General features: G+C 41.2%; 1 protein-coding gene across 1 annotated transcript; it reads left to right on the top strand.

The window, feature by feature from the left end:
• Nucleotides 1-9,649: 9,649 nt before the first annotated feature.
• On the top strand, nt 9,650-13,179 carry LOC115176469 (interferon-inducible GTPase 5-like). Its single transcript, XM_029736505.1, is given in 4 exon segments — nt 9,650-9,737; nt 12,086-12,583; nt 12,586-12,644; nt 12,646-13,179. Coding segments are annotated over 4 exon segments (1,179 nt in total).
• Nucleotides 13,180-16,484: the final 3,305 nt, after the last annotated feature.

Consider the following 16,484-nt stretch of genomic DNA (forward strand, 5'->3'; position numbering starts at 1 on the left):
TGTTTCACATATGTGTTCACGTATAAAACAAGCTGCATGTGTTTCACATATGTGTTCACGTATAAAACAAGCTGCATGTGTTTCACATATGAGTTCACGTATAAAACAAGCTGCATGTGTTTCACATATGAGTTCACGTATAAAACAAGCTGCATGTGTTTCACATGTGTTCACGTGCCACAACCTTGGGTCAGTTCTAAATATGTTGACTTTCCACGTAAACACTAGAGGATGAGAAACATGCAGCTGTGACACACTATGGTCATGTCAGAACCATGGCACGGGTGAGACCAGAACATGGTCATGTCAGCTGTGACACACTATGGTCATGTCAGAACCATGGCACGGGTGAGACCAGAACAGAACATACATTACTCCTAAACCAAAATTACTATCTTTAGAAAATATGATTTAATACCACTTTGTAAACAATAATAAAATAATAATAGATTATATTTATATTATATTCATTCATTAGAGAATAATCTCAAAGCTCTCCATAAGCAAAAATACAAATACAAAATAAGACAACCTACACAATTTGTATTAAAATATAACAATTGTACATTCATATAGAATTAGATTGAACTGTGGCAAACCTGCAGAGTAACAAAGATAACAACTGTTATTGTACCAAAAAAGTGATTTTTAAGTAAAAGAAACAAAACCAATTTGGGGTAGAATCAAAAGAGTAGCTAAGTTATTTTCCACAACGTGTGTGATCAAACACAAGGTCATCATTAACTGTAAACACTCACGTGGAAGCAGAATGAGAACCTGATTTAATAGATGGTATTTATCACTTAAAGCTGTCCCCCTGACAAACTTCTGCTGATGGCATGTCAGAAAGAGGAGGCTCTTGGTTGACATTATAAAGAAGTGTGTAGGCAATCACACATAATTGGAATGGCTACAATCTTTGAACAAAATAGTAATTTATATTTGCGTACTATTGTTTGTACAGATGAACCAGACTTGTGGAGGTCTACCATTTTTTTTCTGAGGTCTTGGCTGTTTTCTTTTGATTTTCCCATGATGTCAAGCAAAGAGGCACTGAGTACACCTCCAATTGACTCAAATCGTGTCAATTAGCCTATCAGAAGCTTCTAAAGCCATAACATCATTTTCTGGAATTTTCCAAGCTGTTTAAAGGCACAGTCAACTTAGTGTATGTAAATTTCTGACTCACTGGAATTGTGATACAGTGAGTTATAAGTGAAATAATCTGTCTGTAAACAATTGTTGGAAAAATTACTGAGAAAGAGAGAAGGATGGAGAGAGGCAGTAGTGTTCAGAAAGCATGATAGGAGGAAGATGACAGAAGACAGAGATGCAGAGTTTAGAGATATAGAAGATGGGCAAATGTGGAGCGTTAAGCTAGTGTCTAATTGCTAAATTGCCAGCGGTGCCACCTTGCATCTGGTCATATATTTGACACCTCTAATCTACAGAAATGTGTTGTCAAACAGGTTCAGATGAAAAGTTCTCATAAGGAAGACATTTATTCACCGCAGTAGGGAGTCAGCCTCAGTAAACAAGAAACTAGTTGGGCGAGATGCATAGCAAACTATCTTCGCTGATCACATTCAAACACAAGAATGGCAATAAAAATATAATCATACATGCAAAAAGTATACATTATAATTACAAAAATACTCTTCAGTAGGCCCACCCACTAGCGAATGTCTGGCTATGCCCCTGGTTAGGACATACCTTTGGGGGGGGAGGGGATTTTAGCTAATTAGAATGTTTCTGTAATGGCTAAAAACCTAATGCTGCCCTAAAGTGAGATAAAGGTGTTACCAAAATAAAGTGCTACCCAAATGAGTATCAGTTGATAGGACATGAAGTGTTGTTTTACAATGTTCTGAACGGCATGTGACTGAGGCTTATGCGTACAAGGAAAGAGGACGGAGAACTTTTTGACCTGAGGTGGTAGGTATCCTCCTTTCTGATTTACTTTTGAAACAGCATCCCTGAGATACAGTCAGAGAAAACAAATCTCACCACAACTTTTCTTTTTGACTGCAACAAGGTAAGACAACTCTATTTTCTGGCAATCCTCTATTGTTTGTGGACTTTCTATTGAATAGTTATTTTCAAAGAAACCATTAATGGTGCGGCTGAAAACACACCATTGTTATTGCCAATACTTCAAGCTTAATATTTCACACTTTTGAAAGGTTAAAAGAGGCAGTCTGCAGTTCAAAGAATAGCAAAGCGGTCACACCGCCGCTGTTTTGGTGAAAATCTGAAGGATGGGGCTGGAGTAATGTAACCACTCTCAAATTCTTAGACAGAAACATGGAAGCAAGGACTGACCATCCATGATATCAAAACAATACTTTTAATGATGTTTTGAGGGTATACAGGGTTTGTTTACAATTATATTGTTCACGGACAATGGCGTTACACAGGCTTATATAAGGAGTTCTGATGGGGTACAACAGTTCATGAACTAAGCTGATGAGGCATATAAATTATAGTCTTTAAAAATCAATGGGAATATGAAGAGCTTATTTCCAAATGCTAAATCCACCAATTTTCCACATTTGTTCTTTTTCATCAGAAGTTACTGCTTATGGGTACCTTCATTTGTGTTGAAAATATTACTGTTCTCAGATGTTTAATTCATAGATCTTTGATGTGTATGAAAATGTATTTTTGGGGGGCAGAATGCTTTAATCCATTGTTTAACTAGAATGGAATGTTCGTATCCTGTATATTTGACTGTGATATGTGGTTGGCTCACCTTAAGATGAATGCACTAACTGTAAGTCGCTCTCAATAAATGACTAAAATGTAAAATGTAAATATTTTACGCACAGATCTCATATTACTGTATTGAATTGTTTTTTTACAAAAAAAATGTAATATTGATGTCACAAATGTAACATTTGTACAGTTCTATTTCTCTGAGAGTGAAGTGGGTATATAGCATCTTGCAAAAACATGATTATTTGTCTCTCTGAAATGAAACCATCAAGTGATAGATTTTAAACAAATACACTACATGACCAGAAGTATTTGGACACCTTCTCTCCTTCCAAAATCATGGGCATTAATATGGAGTTGGTCCGCCCTTTGCTGCTATAACAGCCTCCACTCTTCTGGGAAGGCTTTCCACTAGATATTGGAAGGAACATTGTTGCGGGGACTTGCTTACATTCAGCCACAAGTGCATTAGTGAGGTTGGGCACTGATGTTGGGCGATTAGGTCTGGCTCGCAGTCATCGTTTCAATTCATCCCAAAGGTGTTTGATGGGGTTGAGGTCAGGGCTTTGTACAGGCCAGTCAAGTTCTTTCACACCAATCTCGACAAAACATTTCTGCATGGAACTTGCTTCGTGCACAGGATGTTGTCATGCGTAAAAAGGAAAGGGCCTTCCCCAAACTTTTGCCACAAAGTTGGAAGCATAGAATCGTCTAGAATGTCATTGTATGCAGACCATTATTCCTCCACCAAACTTTACAGTTGGCACTATGCATTTGGGCAGGTAGCATTCTCTTGGAATCTGCCGAACCCAGATTCATCCGTCGGACTGCCAGATAGTGATTCATCACTCCAGAGAACGCATTTTCCAATTGCAGCAAGCTTTACACCACTCCGCTTGGCATTGCGCATGATGATCTTGGGCTTGTGTGTGGCTGTTCGGCCATGGAAAGCCATTTCATGAAGCTCTTGACGAACAGGTATTTTGCTGATGTTGCTTCCAGAGGCAATTTGAAACTCGGTAATGAGTGTTGCAACCGAGGACAGACGATTTTTGCTCGTTACGCGCTTCAGCACTCTGCGGTCCCATTCTGCGCTTGTGTGGTCTACCACTTCGTGGCTGAGCCGTTGTTGCTCCTAGACTTTCCACTTCACAATAACAGCACTTACAGTTGACCGAGGCAAATTTCACTTGTTGGAAAGATGGCATACTATGACGGTGCCACATTGAAAGTCACTGAGCTCTTCAGTAAGACCATTCTACTGCCAATATTTGTCTTTGGAGATTGCATAGAGAAACAGCAACGGATGTGGGTGAAATAACCGAATCCAATCATTTGAAGGGGTGTCCACATACTTTTGTTTATACATGTCTGTCATTTAACATTTAACAGCCCCATGCCATTCCAAACTCTCCACCATGGCCAAGACCAAAGAGCTCTCCAAGGATGTCAGGGACAAGATTGTAGACCTACACGCGGCTGGAACGGGCTACAAGACCATCGGCAAGCAGCTTGGTGAGAAGGTGACAACAGTTGGTGCGATTATTCGCAAATGGAAGAAACACAAAAGAACTGTCAATCTCCCTCGGCCTGGGGCTCCATGCAAGATCTCCCCTCGTGGAGTTGCAATGATCATGAGAACGGTGAGGAATCAGCCCAGAACTACACAGGAGAATCTTGTCAATGATCTCAAGGCAGTTGGGACCATAGTCACCAAGAAAACAATTGGTAACACACTACGCCGTGAAGGACTGAAATCCTGCAGCGCCAGCAAAGTCCACCTGCTCAAGAAAGCACATATACATGACCGTCTGAAGTTTGCCAATGAACATCTGAATGATTCAGAGGACAACTGGGTGAAAGTGTTGTGGTCAGATGAGACCAAAATGGAGCTCTTTGGCATCAACTCAACTCGCCGTGTTTGGAGGAGGAGGAATGCTGCCTATGACCCCAAGAACACCATCCCCACCGTCAAACATGGAGGTGGAAACATTATGCTTTGGGGGTGTTTTTCTGCTAAGAGGACAGGACAACTTCACCGCATCAAAGGGACGATGGACGGGGCCATGTACCGTCAAATCTTGGGTGAGAACCTCCTTCCCTCAGCCAGGGCATTGAAAATGGGTCGTGGATGGGTATTCCAGCATGACAATGACCCAAAACACACAGCCAAGGCAACAAAGGAGTGGCTCAAGAAGAAGCACATTAAGGTCCTGGAGTGGCCTAGCCAGTCTCCAGACCTTAATCCCATAGAAAATCTGTGGAGGGAGCTGAAGGTTCGAGTTGCCAAACGTCAGCCTCAAAACCTTAATGACTTGGAGAAGATCTGCAAAGAGGAGTGGGACAAAATCCCTCCTGAGATGTGTGCAAACCTGGTGGCCAACTACCAGAAACGTCTGCGTTTTTCTGGATTTTTTTGTTGTTATTCTGTCTCTCACTGTTCAAATAAACCTACCATTAAAATTATAGACTGATAATTTCTTTGTCAGTGGGCAAACGTACAAAATCAGCAGGGGATGAAATAATTTTTTCCCTCACTGTACTACTTAAAGGCCTAGTGCAGTCAAACACGTGACTTTTCTGTGTTTTATATATATTTTCACACGAGGTTGGAATAATACTGTGAGATTGTGAAAAGTATGATAATTTACTTTTAGTGTAAGAGATGTTTGAAAAGACCACCTGAAATTTCAGCCTGCTTTGGTGGCATGGATTTTTGTGGTAAATTAATTATTAGACCAATACGAAAGACACTTCCAAACCCCCTATTATTTTTTATTTTTTTATAGAGCCAATAATATCTAGTTTTTAATTTTCCCCTGCCCACTCAGACCACTCTCACATAGTCCTAACAAAACTATTGCTTGATACATTTCTGTTCTTTGCTAGGAAGCTATTTTTGTTTATTCTTGACCATTTTAATTGAGAACAATCACAGTAAGGTACTTAATTGTTACCCAGAAGTGATTTGATACTGAGATAAAAACAGCTGCATTAGACCTTTAAATACATAACATAACTTAGTGTCATGTGCACATGACACTAAGTTGCTTGATTAAATGATTTTGATACTATTTATGCTTTTTAAACTATAAATACATTTGTTTGAAATCCAATGTGTTTCATATGCCATATGCTTACAATGGTGAATAAAGGAACCAGCTACTGCTCTCAGCTCTACACTAAACACCCATTAACTTTCATTAGCTGACAGCAGCAGACTGTCCCCGATTTTGGCCCTGAAATCTTATTTTTGTGTGCTGTAATGAAAATATTATTTTATTAGTGAGGTGTGTGAATGACATACTGCCTCAGGAAAACTGGCAGACAATAAACGGGCAGACAATAACTCAGTGGCTTCCAATAGTGTAGTATTGGATGGTGCCTGTAATAGCACCTCTTTTTTCCAGGCCAGGATATGATCACGCTTTGTCCGCAATGTATGTTTTAAAGACACTATTCCAGCTTTCGGGAATATCTAACCATGATGAATTAGAATGTAATTACAGTCAGGTCTGTTGGTCACAGCCATTCCCAAACAACACAATATGTCGGTCTTGTTCTACCTCGTTCACAGGGCCTACCCACTGGGCACACACTGGTTGAATCAATGTTGTTTCCACGTCATTTCAACTTCTTTAGCATACTGGTTATTGTTTGGAATTTCGGATGACTGACGTGCCCAAAGTAAACTGCCTGTTACTCAGGCCCAGAAGCTAGGATATGCATATAATTGGTAGCATTGGATAGGAAACACTCTGAAGTTTCTAACATTGTTAAAATAATGTCTGTGAGTATAATAGAACTGATATGGCAGGTGAAAACCCGAGGAAAATCAGTCCAGAATTATTTGTTTTTGAAGTCACAGGCATTTTCAATGCTAGCTTGTGGGATATACAAAATAATTCCTCCCAGATGGCTTCCACTAGATGTCAACAGTCTTTAGAAAGGGTTTCAGGCTATAAAAAAAAAGAGCAAGTAGTTGTAGTTTTTCCAAGGTGTCTCTCATTAGAAAAGTAGTCTTGTTGGCGTGTGAATGAGGTGCGCGCTCTTCGTTATTTATCTTCCCTATTGAACATACTATTCTCTGTCTCAAATATTATCATTTATTTAGATATTAGAGTACCTGAGGATTAATTAGAAACATTGTTTGACTTGTTTGGATGAACTTTACCGGTAACTTTTTGGATTTGTTTGTATGCATGTTGAACGAGTGCATTACTGAGATCATTGGCGCCAACTAAACATACTTTTTTGGATATAAAGAAGGACTTTATCGAACAAAACAACCATTCATTGTGTAGCTGGGATCCTTGGGATTGCAATCAGAGGAAGATCTTCAAAGGTAAGGGATTTATTTAATCGCTATTTGTGATTTTGTGACGCCTGTGCTGGTTGAAAAACTATTTTGATGTGGGGCGCTGTTCTCAGATAATCGCATGGTATGCTTTCGCCGTAAAGCCTTTTTGAAATCTGATTAACAAGAAGTTAAGCTTTTAAATGATGTATGACACTTGTATTTTCATGAATGTTTAATATTACGATTTTACCAGATGTTGTCGTAGGTGTCCCGCTAGCGGTTCATGCGCCCTAACAGGGTAACCACTTCCTTCTAAGTGTTTGTATACAGCATCAGATCAATGACAACAAAATACAGACCTATAAAAATTCAGACATTATGACTATCACAAATGTATTATATATTTTTTTATAGAAAAATGGCAGGTAAAATCATATTCTCATTTTCAAACTTGATTGTGAACATATCTAGACGGCATAACAAATATAAGAAGGCTTATTCATTCAGATTTGATGGAATGGTTCTTCATTACATTTGATATCATCACATAGTCATACTTTTATTCTACTTTTATAATGTACTAGATCTTATAAACAATTCCAGCTTTCAATCCCTATTTAATTTAGTTATTGTGACTGACTAGGTTCGAACCAGGTCTCTGGCATGTCACAAGACTGTGTTAGCCCACTTAGCTAAAGCCTAAATTGTGTTATTTTTGTGACATTCTTTTCTAACACGGACTGTGATCATCATAGAGGGGAAAAGAAAGAAAATACATGCTCCAGAGAGCCTTAGCTTAATAGCTTATAGCCAAAGCAGTTCAAACACTAGAGCCAAATTCATAGGAAAATGTTTTAATTCAATATGCCACATTGGCTTCAGAAACTGCCAGAAGCTTCTGTTTGCCACAGAGAACCTTTGATTCTATCTGTTCTCCTCTGCCTTTCCTAGCTGGCAAAGTACCAGGATGTTGTCTCTGGTTATGAATCTAAATTTAGAGAACTGAATTTGAAAACTGATCCTGAATGCATCTGAGAAGTTGAACATATGAAACTTTGATTAACTTGAAATTATAGTTTGTAAACCTGATACACAGACAATGAATGCAATATTTACCATATTGAAACTGAATATATAAATATTGAATTTGATTATTCAATTAAACTGAAAATGTAATTGTAAAACTGAATGTGATATTCATTCAATTAAGTTTCAAATCATGAAATACAAGTTCGATGAATAAATGAAATGATTCAATTTTGGATTAAACATTCAAAAATATTACATTTACATTCAATATCCTAAGACAGATTCTAAATAATAGAATTAAAATACAATTTCTGTTGACACTGAAACTTAACTTCAGTCACTAGATCTGGCTTGAAGACATAATGCATGAAATATTAACTGTAGTATGTGAAAATTCACTACTGTAGGTCACTTTTCAATCTCTACTTGTATTATATGCCATTAGTTGACATAGTATATTCTGTATATTTCTTCAATATATTTGATATTTTGTTACCTTTTACAACTTTTTGTTGATATAGTATTTGCATTTGTACCTTTACATACTATTGCCCTTTGCTATATTTTACAATTTTTTCAAGCTTTTTTTACATTGCACTTTTGAGAAAGCTTGCTAGTAAGCATTTCATTGCACCGTTTACACTGTAATCGCACTTTGTAACACAATAAAATGGGAAGAAATCCAATACTTTAGCAAGGCGCTGTATGTTCAAAACAACCTTTTTGGGGAATACAAGAAGTATTGAGATGAAAATGTGATAATATTACATTGTTTTGTATTGTATTGTATTACACCCTCTAAACTTATTCTAGGCTGAGACCATTGCATAATTTCTAGGCTAAGAACCTAACAGCTAGCATTCAGACCTCTCTATATGACTGTACATATATACTCTCTGTAACTTTTTAGACTTATGGGTACTCTACTCTCCCGCATAGAGTTGGACAGCTAGCGGTTTGTTTGATGAATGAACATCCCCTGATCAATCCATCCCTGCATAGTCTCTCTAGACAGATGGGTTGCCTCCCACAATGTATCAATGTTGCAGCCGGGCCCAGCTCCACGAGGGGGCTAAAGGGGTTGCAGCCCCCTCAGTTTTAGTTTTATGTCCCTATATAAAAATAGCCAAAAAATGACAGGTTGGTGGCCAAAAGATCTGTATCGCCACTGCGCTGTTTCAGCACAATGGACAGGGCGCGTCGCGGTGTGTGTAGGGGGGCTGTGTAAAGCTACTGGGGTGGTTAGGTATGGCTCCTTTGGGTTTCCAAAAAAAGTGGGAAAAAACACTTCTCATTTCTAATCTCTGTGGTAAGCTAAGTGAATAACGTGATACACCTCCACCTGTAATATTTCATTTTGATTTATAAGGGTGGGGTCAAGTTTACAGTTGAAGCTGCTTCACACTTAGGTAGCTAGCTGTAAAAAAAAAAATTATGTTATTAGTCTTAGCCCATTTAGCTAGCTCGAACCAGCTAATCTGCCACAATGGATATCAGAAATCGGCTTCTACAAAGTACCCAAACAAAGGAGAAGGAGAGCGATGAGCAGCTGCCGAGCTCCAGCTAGTTTCTTGTGCAGAGCATACCCACCCTTCCACCAGGATAATGACTCCACAGCCACCTCCACCCAGACTGTCCCTGATGATCTTGGATCAGAGGAGCCAGCCCAGGTTTCCCATGTCGAAAGTTCTGGGTTGGGTTCAATGCTAATGCAGACAAGGCCTTCACCCAAGCTGGGTATTGTAACTGGAAGGATACCTATTGAGAGTACCAAAGGATTTAGTAGGCACACATCAAGCAAAGAGCAAATACTGTGGCTCTTTATCACTTACAAACCTTGTTCTTACCGAGCTAACAAAGGCAAAGATTGGCCTTGGCACAGAAAATATACTTTGTCAATGTTTTGACGGCACTAGTGTCATGTCAGGTAAAAAGGGGGATATGCAGAAAATATTGTAGGACAAAGTAAACAGAGAAGTACCATATGTTAATTGTTTCAACCACCAGCTTCATTTAGTGTCACTTGCCAATTTTTGCAGACTGAAATCGCCCACTCTGACTCCAATGAGGACAAATGGACCCCACTTGATATCCTGCAACAATACTCTGGGCCTCTCTCTACTATGCTGAATGTGTTTACTGCACTGAAACATGGACTGACTTTTGGGGTGTCCACAGCTACATGCGAGAACTTATTTTCCAATTTGACAAATGTATTCAGTCAGCACAGAGGAAGCGTGCTACACCAACTAATCCAACTGGCATTTGAGGGGGATCTTACAACAATATTTTGGGACAATGGAATTATCGATTACTCAGGAAGTTCAACAAAGCATCAACGAAGCTGCAACTCTTTTGAAAAGGTAAGAATGAAACAATCTAGCTGTTTGGTTTTTATCAAAAGGGATTTTTTTACACTTTTTATCAAAAAGGATTTTTTACACTTTGATGTTTATTGTGCTATAGCGTGATATAAGCAGAATTCAATATAACTCCAATGCAAGAACCTAAATGATGCCCCTGGGTATAGCTAGGTATCAGTATGTTTCATCATAGAAAAAACATTAGGAACACATGCTCTATCCATGACATAGACTGACCAGGTGAATCCAGGTGAAAGGTATGATCCCTTATTGATGTCACTTTAATAAGTGTATATGAAGGGGAGGAGACAGGTTAAAGATTGATTTTTAAGCCTTGAGACAATTGAGACATGGATCGTGTATGTGTGTATAACAGTGTAGGTTCCGTCCCTCTCTTCGCCTCAACCTGGGCTTGAACCAGGGACCCTTGCACACATCAACAACTGACACCCCACGAAGCATCGTTACCCATCGCGCCACAAAAGCCACGGCCCTTGCAATGCAAGGGGAAACCCTACTTCAAGTCTCAGAGCGAGTGACGTCACTGATTGAAATGCTATTAGCGCGCACCACCGCTAACTAACTAGCCATTTCACATCGGTTACATGTGCCATTCAGAAGGTGAATGGGCAAGACAAAAGTTTTAAGAGCATTTGAATTGGGTATGGTAGTAGGTGCAGGCACACCGGTTTGAGTGTGTCAAAAACTGCAACTCTGCTGGGATTTTCACGCTCAACAGTTTTCTGTGTGTATCAAGAATGGTCCACCACCCAAAGGACATCCAGCCAACGTGACACAACTGTGGGAAGCATTGGAGTCGACATGGGCCAGCATCCCTGTGGAACGCTTTCGACACCTTGTAAAGTCCATGCCCCGAAGAATTGAGTCTGTTCTGAGCCAAAAGGGGTTGCAACTCAATATTAGGAAAGTGTTCCTAATGTTCTTTACACTCATTGTGGATGATGGTTATTAAGGTTTTCTTGGTAGCCTATTGGTTTTTGTTGCTGTAAATGGAACTGTACGTATTGGAAACGTGATTATGGTAGGCTGGCATTGCTTAATTTGCATTATTTTGGTAAGACTGCTGTGTGTACGGCTGCATTCACATAGAATGTTTGTTATAGGTGAATTGTCCTATCTATCTTGTAGCAAAAACAGCTTAGCTGTAGGGCACTGTCCATTGTGATGATACAGCACAGCAGATATAGCCTACAGATTTTGAAAGCATTCAATGATCTTGGAGTTTTAACTTCATGTTTTTTGTGGTGTAGTGTAATTACATAACCAGAATTAAATACAATTCTAATTCAAGAACCCCCAGAAAGTTTCCCGCCACACCGATTTCAATTGCCCCCATAGTCACTTTATCCTGTCGCGAGGTCTAGGTTCCAACATACACGTCTGTAAGTAGACAACATCAGTTTGTCATTGATGAAAGGGTAGAGTCAGGACAACCGGCTTTCTTACATCACTGCCTTATCCTCTTGTTGCAATGCATGTATATTACATACATGTATAGTTCTGCATGTGATGGATGTTTGTGTGTTATTAATGTAATTACTTTTCTCAATTTAATACATTTTCTTGGTTTTCAGGAGCAAGATGTCTGATGAAAACTTCCATGAAGATCCTGACATCATCAATGAAATTAAGAACTATGACAAGTTTACCTAAGCAGAGAATGCAGCCAAGGCGAAGAAGGACCTGGATCTCCTGGAGAATGTGACCCTTAACATTGCTGTGACAGGGGAAAGTGGGTCAGGAAAGTCCACTTTCGTTAATGCCTTACTTGGACTCAGGGATGGGGACAAGGGAGCACCAGAAACCGGAGAGATGGAGACCACCATGAAGGCCATCAGATACTCCCACCCCACCATGCCTAACATGATAATATGGGACCTGCCTGGTATTAGCACCCCATACATTAAAGCAAAAAAGTACCTGAAGGAGGTCAAGTTTGAAACCTATGACTTCTTCATCATCATCGGCACAGTGAGGTTCAAAGAGATTGACATCATGCTGGCCACAGAGATCCAGAAGATGAAGAAGATGTTTTACTTCGTCCGGTCGAAGATCGACAACGACATCCGAGCCGAGGCATGGAAGAAGAACTACAGGGAGGAAGATCTGCTCTCCAAGATCAGACAGAATTGTGAGGAGAACTTGAAGACCGTAGGGAGCCCAAAGTCTTCCTCATCTCCACCTTTGAGCTGGGGAAGTATGATTTCCAGGAAGCAGATTGACTCTCTCTCGAAAAACCTCCCAGAGCACAAGCGGTCTGCCTTGATCCAGTCTCTGCCGGTTTGCTCCAAAGTCATGATTGAAAAGAAGAGGAAGGAGCTTTTCAAAACTGCCTGTGATGCTGCTGCTGCCTCAACCACAGCACCCGTACTCATCCCTGGCTTCTCAGTGGGCTGTGAGATTGGTATTATGCAGGCCTTCCTCTTCAGGGCCTTCATAGCCTTTGGACTAGATGAGAAATCCCTACAGAGACTCTCAGAACGTGTCAATAAGCCAGTGGGTGATCTGAGCTCAGCGATGAAGTCTCGCTTCGCTGGGGGAGTCGATGAGAAGGTGATGGCTGGAATGCTGAGTACAACAGCCATGGTGGCAGCCAAGACCATTGAGGTTGTGTTGACTAGCATACCTGCCATTGGTAGTATTGGATCAGTGGGGATTGCCTTTGCCACTACATTACACCTTCTGGACAAGGGATTAAAAGAGATGGCGGAGGAAACTAAAGCAGTGCTCATGGTGGCAGGTGTAGAATGATGTAAAATTATCAAACTGAAAACACCCTGTTCATCATGGTGGATACTATAATGGCTGCAGATACATATCCTACAGGTCAAATGTCAATGTCAAATGTCTAACCACTTTTGTTACCATGACAACAAAGAGTCAGGAACCAAAGGTTTGAGTTTGTTAACTTAGTTATAGCGTTGTTATTAGAATTAGCATCATTATTAGCATTAGCATTTTGTTAGCTATAACATTGTTGTTAGCATTAGCATTGTAATTAGTTGCAGCATAGTTATTAGCTATAGTGTTGTTATTAGCATTTGTATCATTATTAACATTAGCATTGTTGAGTGTCAAACAATGGATGCTATACATATATGTGTTACCAAATCTGTGTTAGCATTTTGATTTATCGTTGTGCCATATTTTTTTCCCTGCTCTGCACTCTTTACAGTTGTCACTATTTGATTGTACAAGTAACTAGCAGGTGAATGCTTGGGAAATGTAAAATAATCTATTAAAAAAAAATATGTGAGTTTATATTGAAGTAATGACATCCCTTTTTATTTGAGATATTTTGTATTGTATCTTCATGTCCAAGATGGCGTAGCAGTCAGACGTCTTTTGTCCTCGTCTTGTTGTGTCCCGTGTATATATATACATATATATATATATATATTTTTATATATCTTTTTCTTCGCATATCTTTTTATATATTTTTCTAAAACTCAACTTCAAAGCACTCTCCTGCAACCCGCTTCACCCAGTGTGGTGCAGATCGTTTTTTTTCGAAAGTATTATTCACCTCGAATCCGAAATCCCCCAACAGAAGCTAGCCAGCTCACTAGCTACTAGCTAGTAGTCAGCAGCTAACCTTTAGCTTGGAAAACTCTCGCCAGTCTGTACAACGTGACTCAAACCAGAGCATACCGGACCTATTTTCTCTCCATATCCCCGGATTCCTACCGCAAGCTCTGGACATTTTCACCTGGATCTTTCCAGCTAGCTAGCTGCTATCCGAGTACTGGCTAACGTTGGTCCTGGAGCAAGCACCAATTAGCCTGAAGCTAGCCCATGCTAGGCCCTTTCTCCTGGTTAGCTAAAGAGGCCCATCAGCCACTCCTGGGCTACAATACCCGGAACCCTTCTACTGCCTGTACGGGGCACGGAACCCCGCCGATCCTTCACAACTGGACTAAGACGAAATCTGCTCGAGGGGGTACTCAACTGGCCTCTACATCGCGACCACCCCTGAATGCCCGCTAGCCGTGGCCCGCTAGCTGCTAGCTGTCTAGAGCATATTGGACTGTTAGCTGTATAGATCCAACGGCCAATTTCTTGGGCCACTATACCTATTTTGCCAATTGGACTTGGACCCCTCTGCTACTCGGAACCCTACTAATCCATCACGACTGGTCTACCGACGTAACCGGACGCGGAGGCCAAAACAGACTTTCCTCCATCAAGACATCCCTCTAAGGCCCTTCTGCTAGCTTGCTAGCCCCAGTCAGCTAGCTAGCTAGCCTCGGTCTGCTAGCTGTCTGAATCGCCGTGTCTCCAGTCAGCCCAACCACTCACTGGACCCCTATTGATCACCCGGCTACGCATGCCTCTCCCAAATATCAATATGCCTTGTCCATTACTGTCCTGGTTAGTGATTATTGTCTTATTTCACTGTAGAGCCTCTAGCCCTGCTCAATATGCCTCAACATCACCTGGTTTAAACGTCTCTAAAGACAATATCTCTCTCATCATTACTCAATGCCTAGGTTTACCTCCAATGTACTCACATCCTACCATACCTCTATCTGTACATTATACCTTGAATCTATTCTCTTACGCCCATTAACCTGCTCCTTTTACTCTCTGCTCTCAACGCACTAAACGACCAGTCCTGATAGCCTAGAGGTTAATCCAGGCCCTGCAGTGCCTAGCTCCATTCCTACTCTCCAGGTGCTCTCATTTGTTGACTTCTTCCAAAAGCCTTGGTTTCATGTATGTTAACATTAGAAGCCTCCTCCCTAAGTTTGTTTTATTCACTGCTTTAGCACACTCTGCCAACCCGGATGTCCTAGCCGTGTCTGAATCCTGGCTTAGGAAGTCCACCAAAAACCCTGAAATTTCCATCCCTAACTATAACATTTTCCAACAAGATAGAACTGCCAAAGGGGGCGGAGTTGCAATCTACTGCAGAGGAAGCCTGCAGAGTTCTGTCTTACTATCCAGGTCTGTACCCAAAAATCCATCATTCCAGAAACAAGTCTCTCACTGTTGCCGCTTGCTATAGACCACCCTCTGCCCCCAGCTGTGCCTGGACACCATATGTGAATTGATTGCCCCCCATCTATCCTCAGAGATTTTGCTGCTAGGTGACCTAAACTGTGACATGCTTAACACCCCAGTCATCCTACAATCTAAGCTTGATGCCCACAATCTCACTCAAATTATCAATGAACCCACCAGGTACAACCCCAAATCCGTAAACACGGGCACCCTCATAGATATCATCCTAACCAACTTGCCCTCCAAATACACTTCTGCTGTTTTCAACCAAGATCTCAGCGATCACTGACCCATTGCCTGCAAACGTAATGGGTCTGCTGTCAAACGACCACCCCTCATCACTGTCAAACGCTCCATAAAACACTTCAGCGAGTAGTCAGTAGAGGATGCCTGGTTATTCTTTAAAAGTGCCTTCCTCACCATCTTAAATAAACATGCACCATTCCAACATTTTTTAACCAGGAACAGATATAGCCCTTGGTTCTCTCCAGAACTGACTGCCCTTGACCAGCACTGTCACGAATCCCACCGAAGGTGGCTCCCCTGCCTGCTCGAGTGGCGCTCGGCGGTCGTCGTTGCCGGCCTACTAGCCACCGCTGATCCCTTTTTCCTTTCTGAGATTCTCAGGGACCTGCACGGGAAGGGTGTGGTGGTGTATATTGATGACATCCTGATCTATTCCGCACACGCACCGCGCATGTATCCCTGGTGCGCAAGTTGCTTGGGCGACTGCTGGAGCATGACATGTACGTTAAGGCTGAGAAATGTGTGTTTTCCAAACGAGCCGTTTCCTTCCTGGGGTATCGCATTTCCACCTCGGGGGTGTCGATGGAGTGTGACCGCGTTAAGGCCGTGCGTAATTGGCCGACTCCGACCACGGTAAAGGAGGTGCAGCGGTTCTTAGGGTTTGCCAATTACTATCGGAGGTTTATCCGGGGCTTTGTTCAGGTGGCTGCTCCCATTACCTCACTGCTGAAGGGGGGCCCGGCGCGCTTGCGCTGGTCAGCAGAGGCGAACAGAGCTTTCAGTCGTCTGAAGGAGCTGTTTACCGA

Source organism: Salmo trutta, chromosome 37 (genome assembly GCF_901001165.1).
Source record: "Salmo trutta chromosome 37, fSalTru1.1, whole genome shotgun sequence".
NCBI classification, from domain to species: Eukaryota; Metazoa; Chordata; class Actinopteri; order Salmoniformes; family Salmonidae; genus Salmo; species Salmo trutta.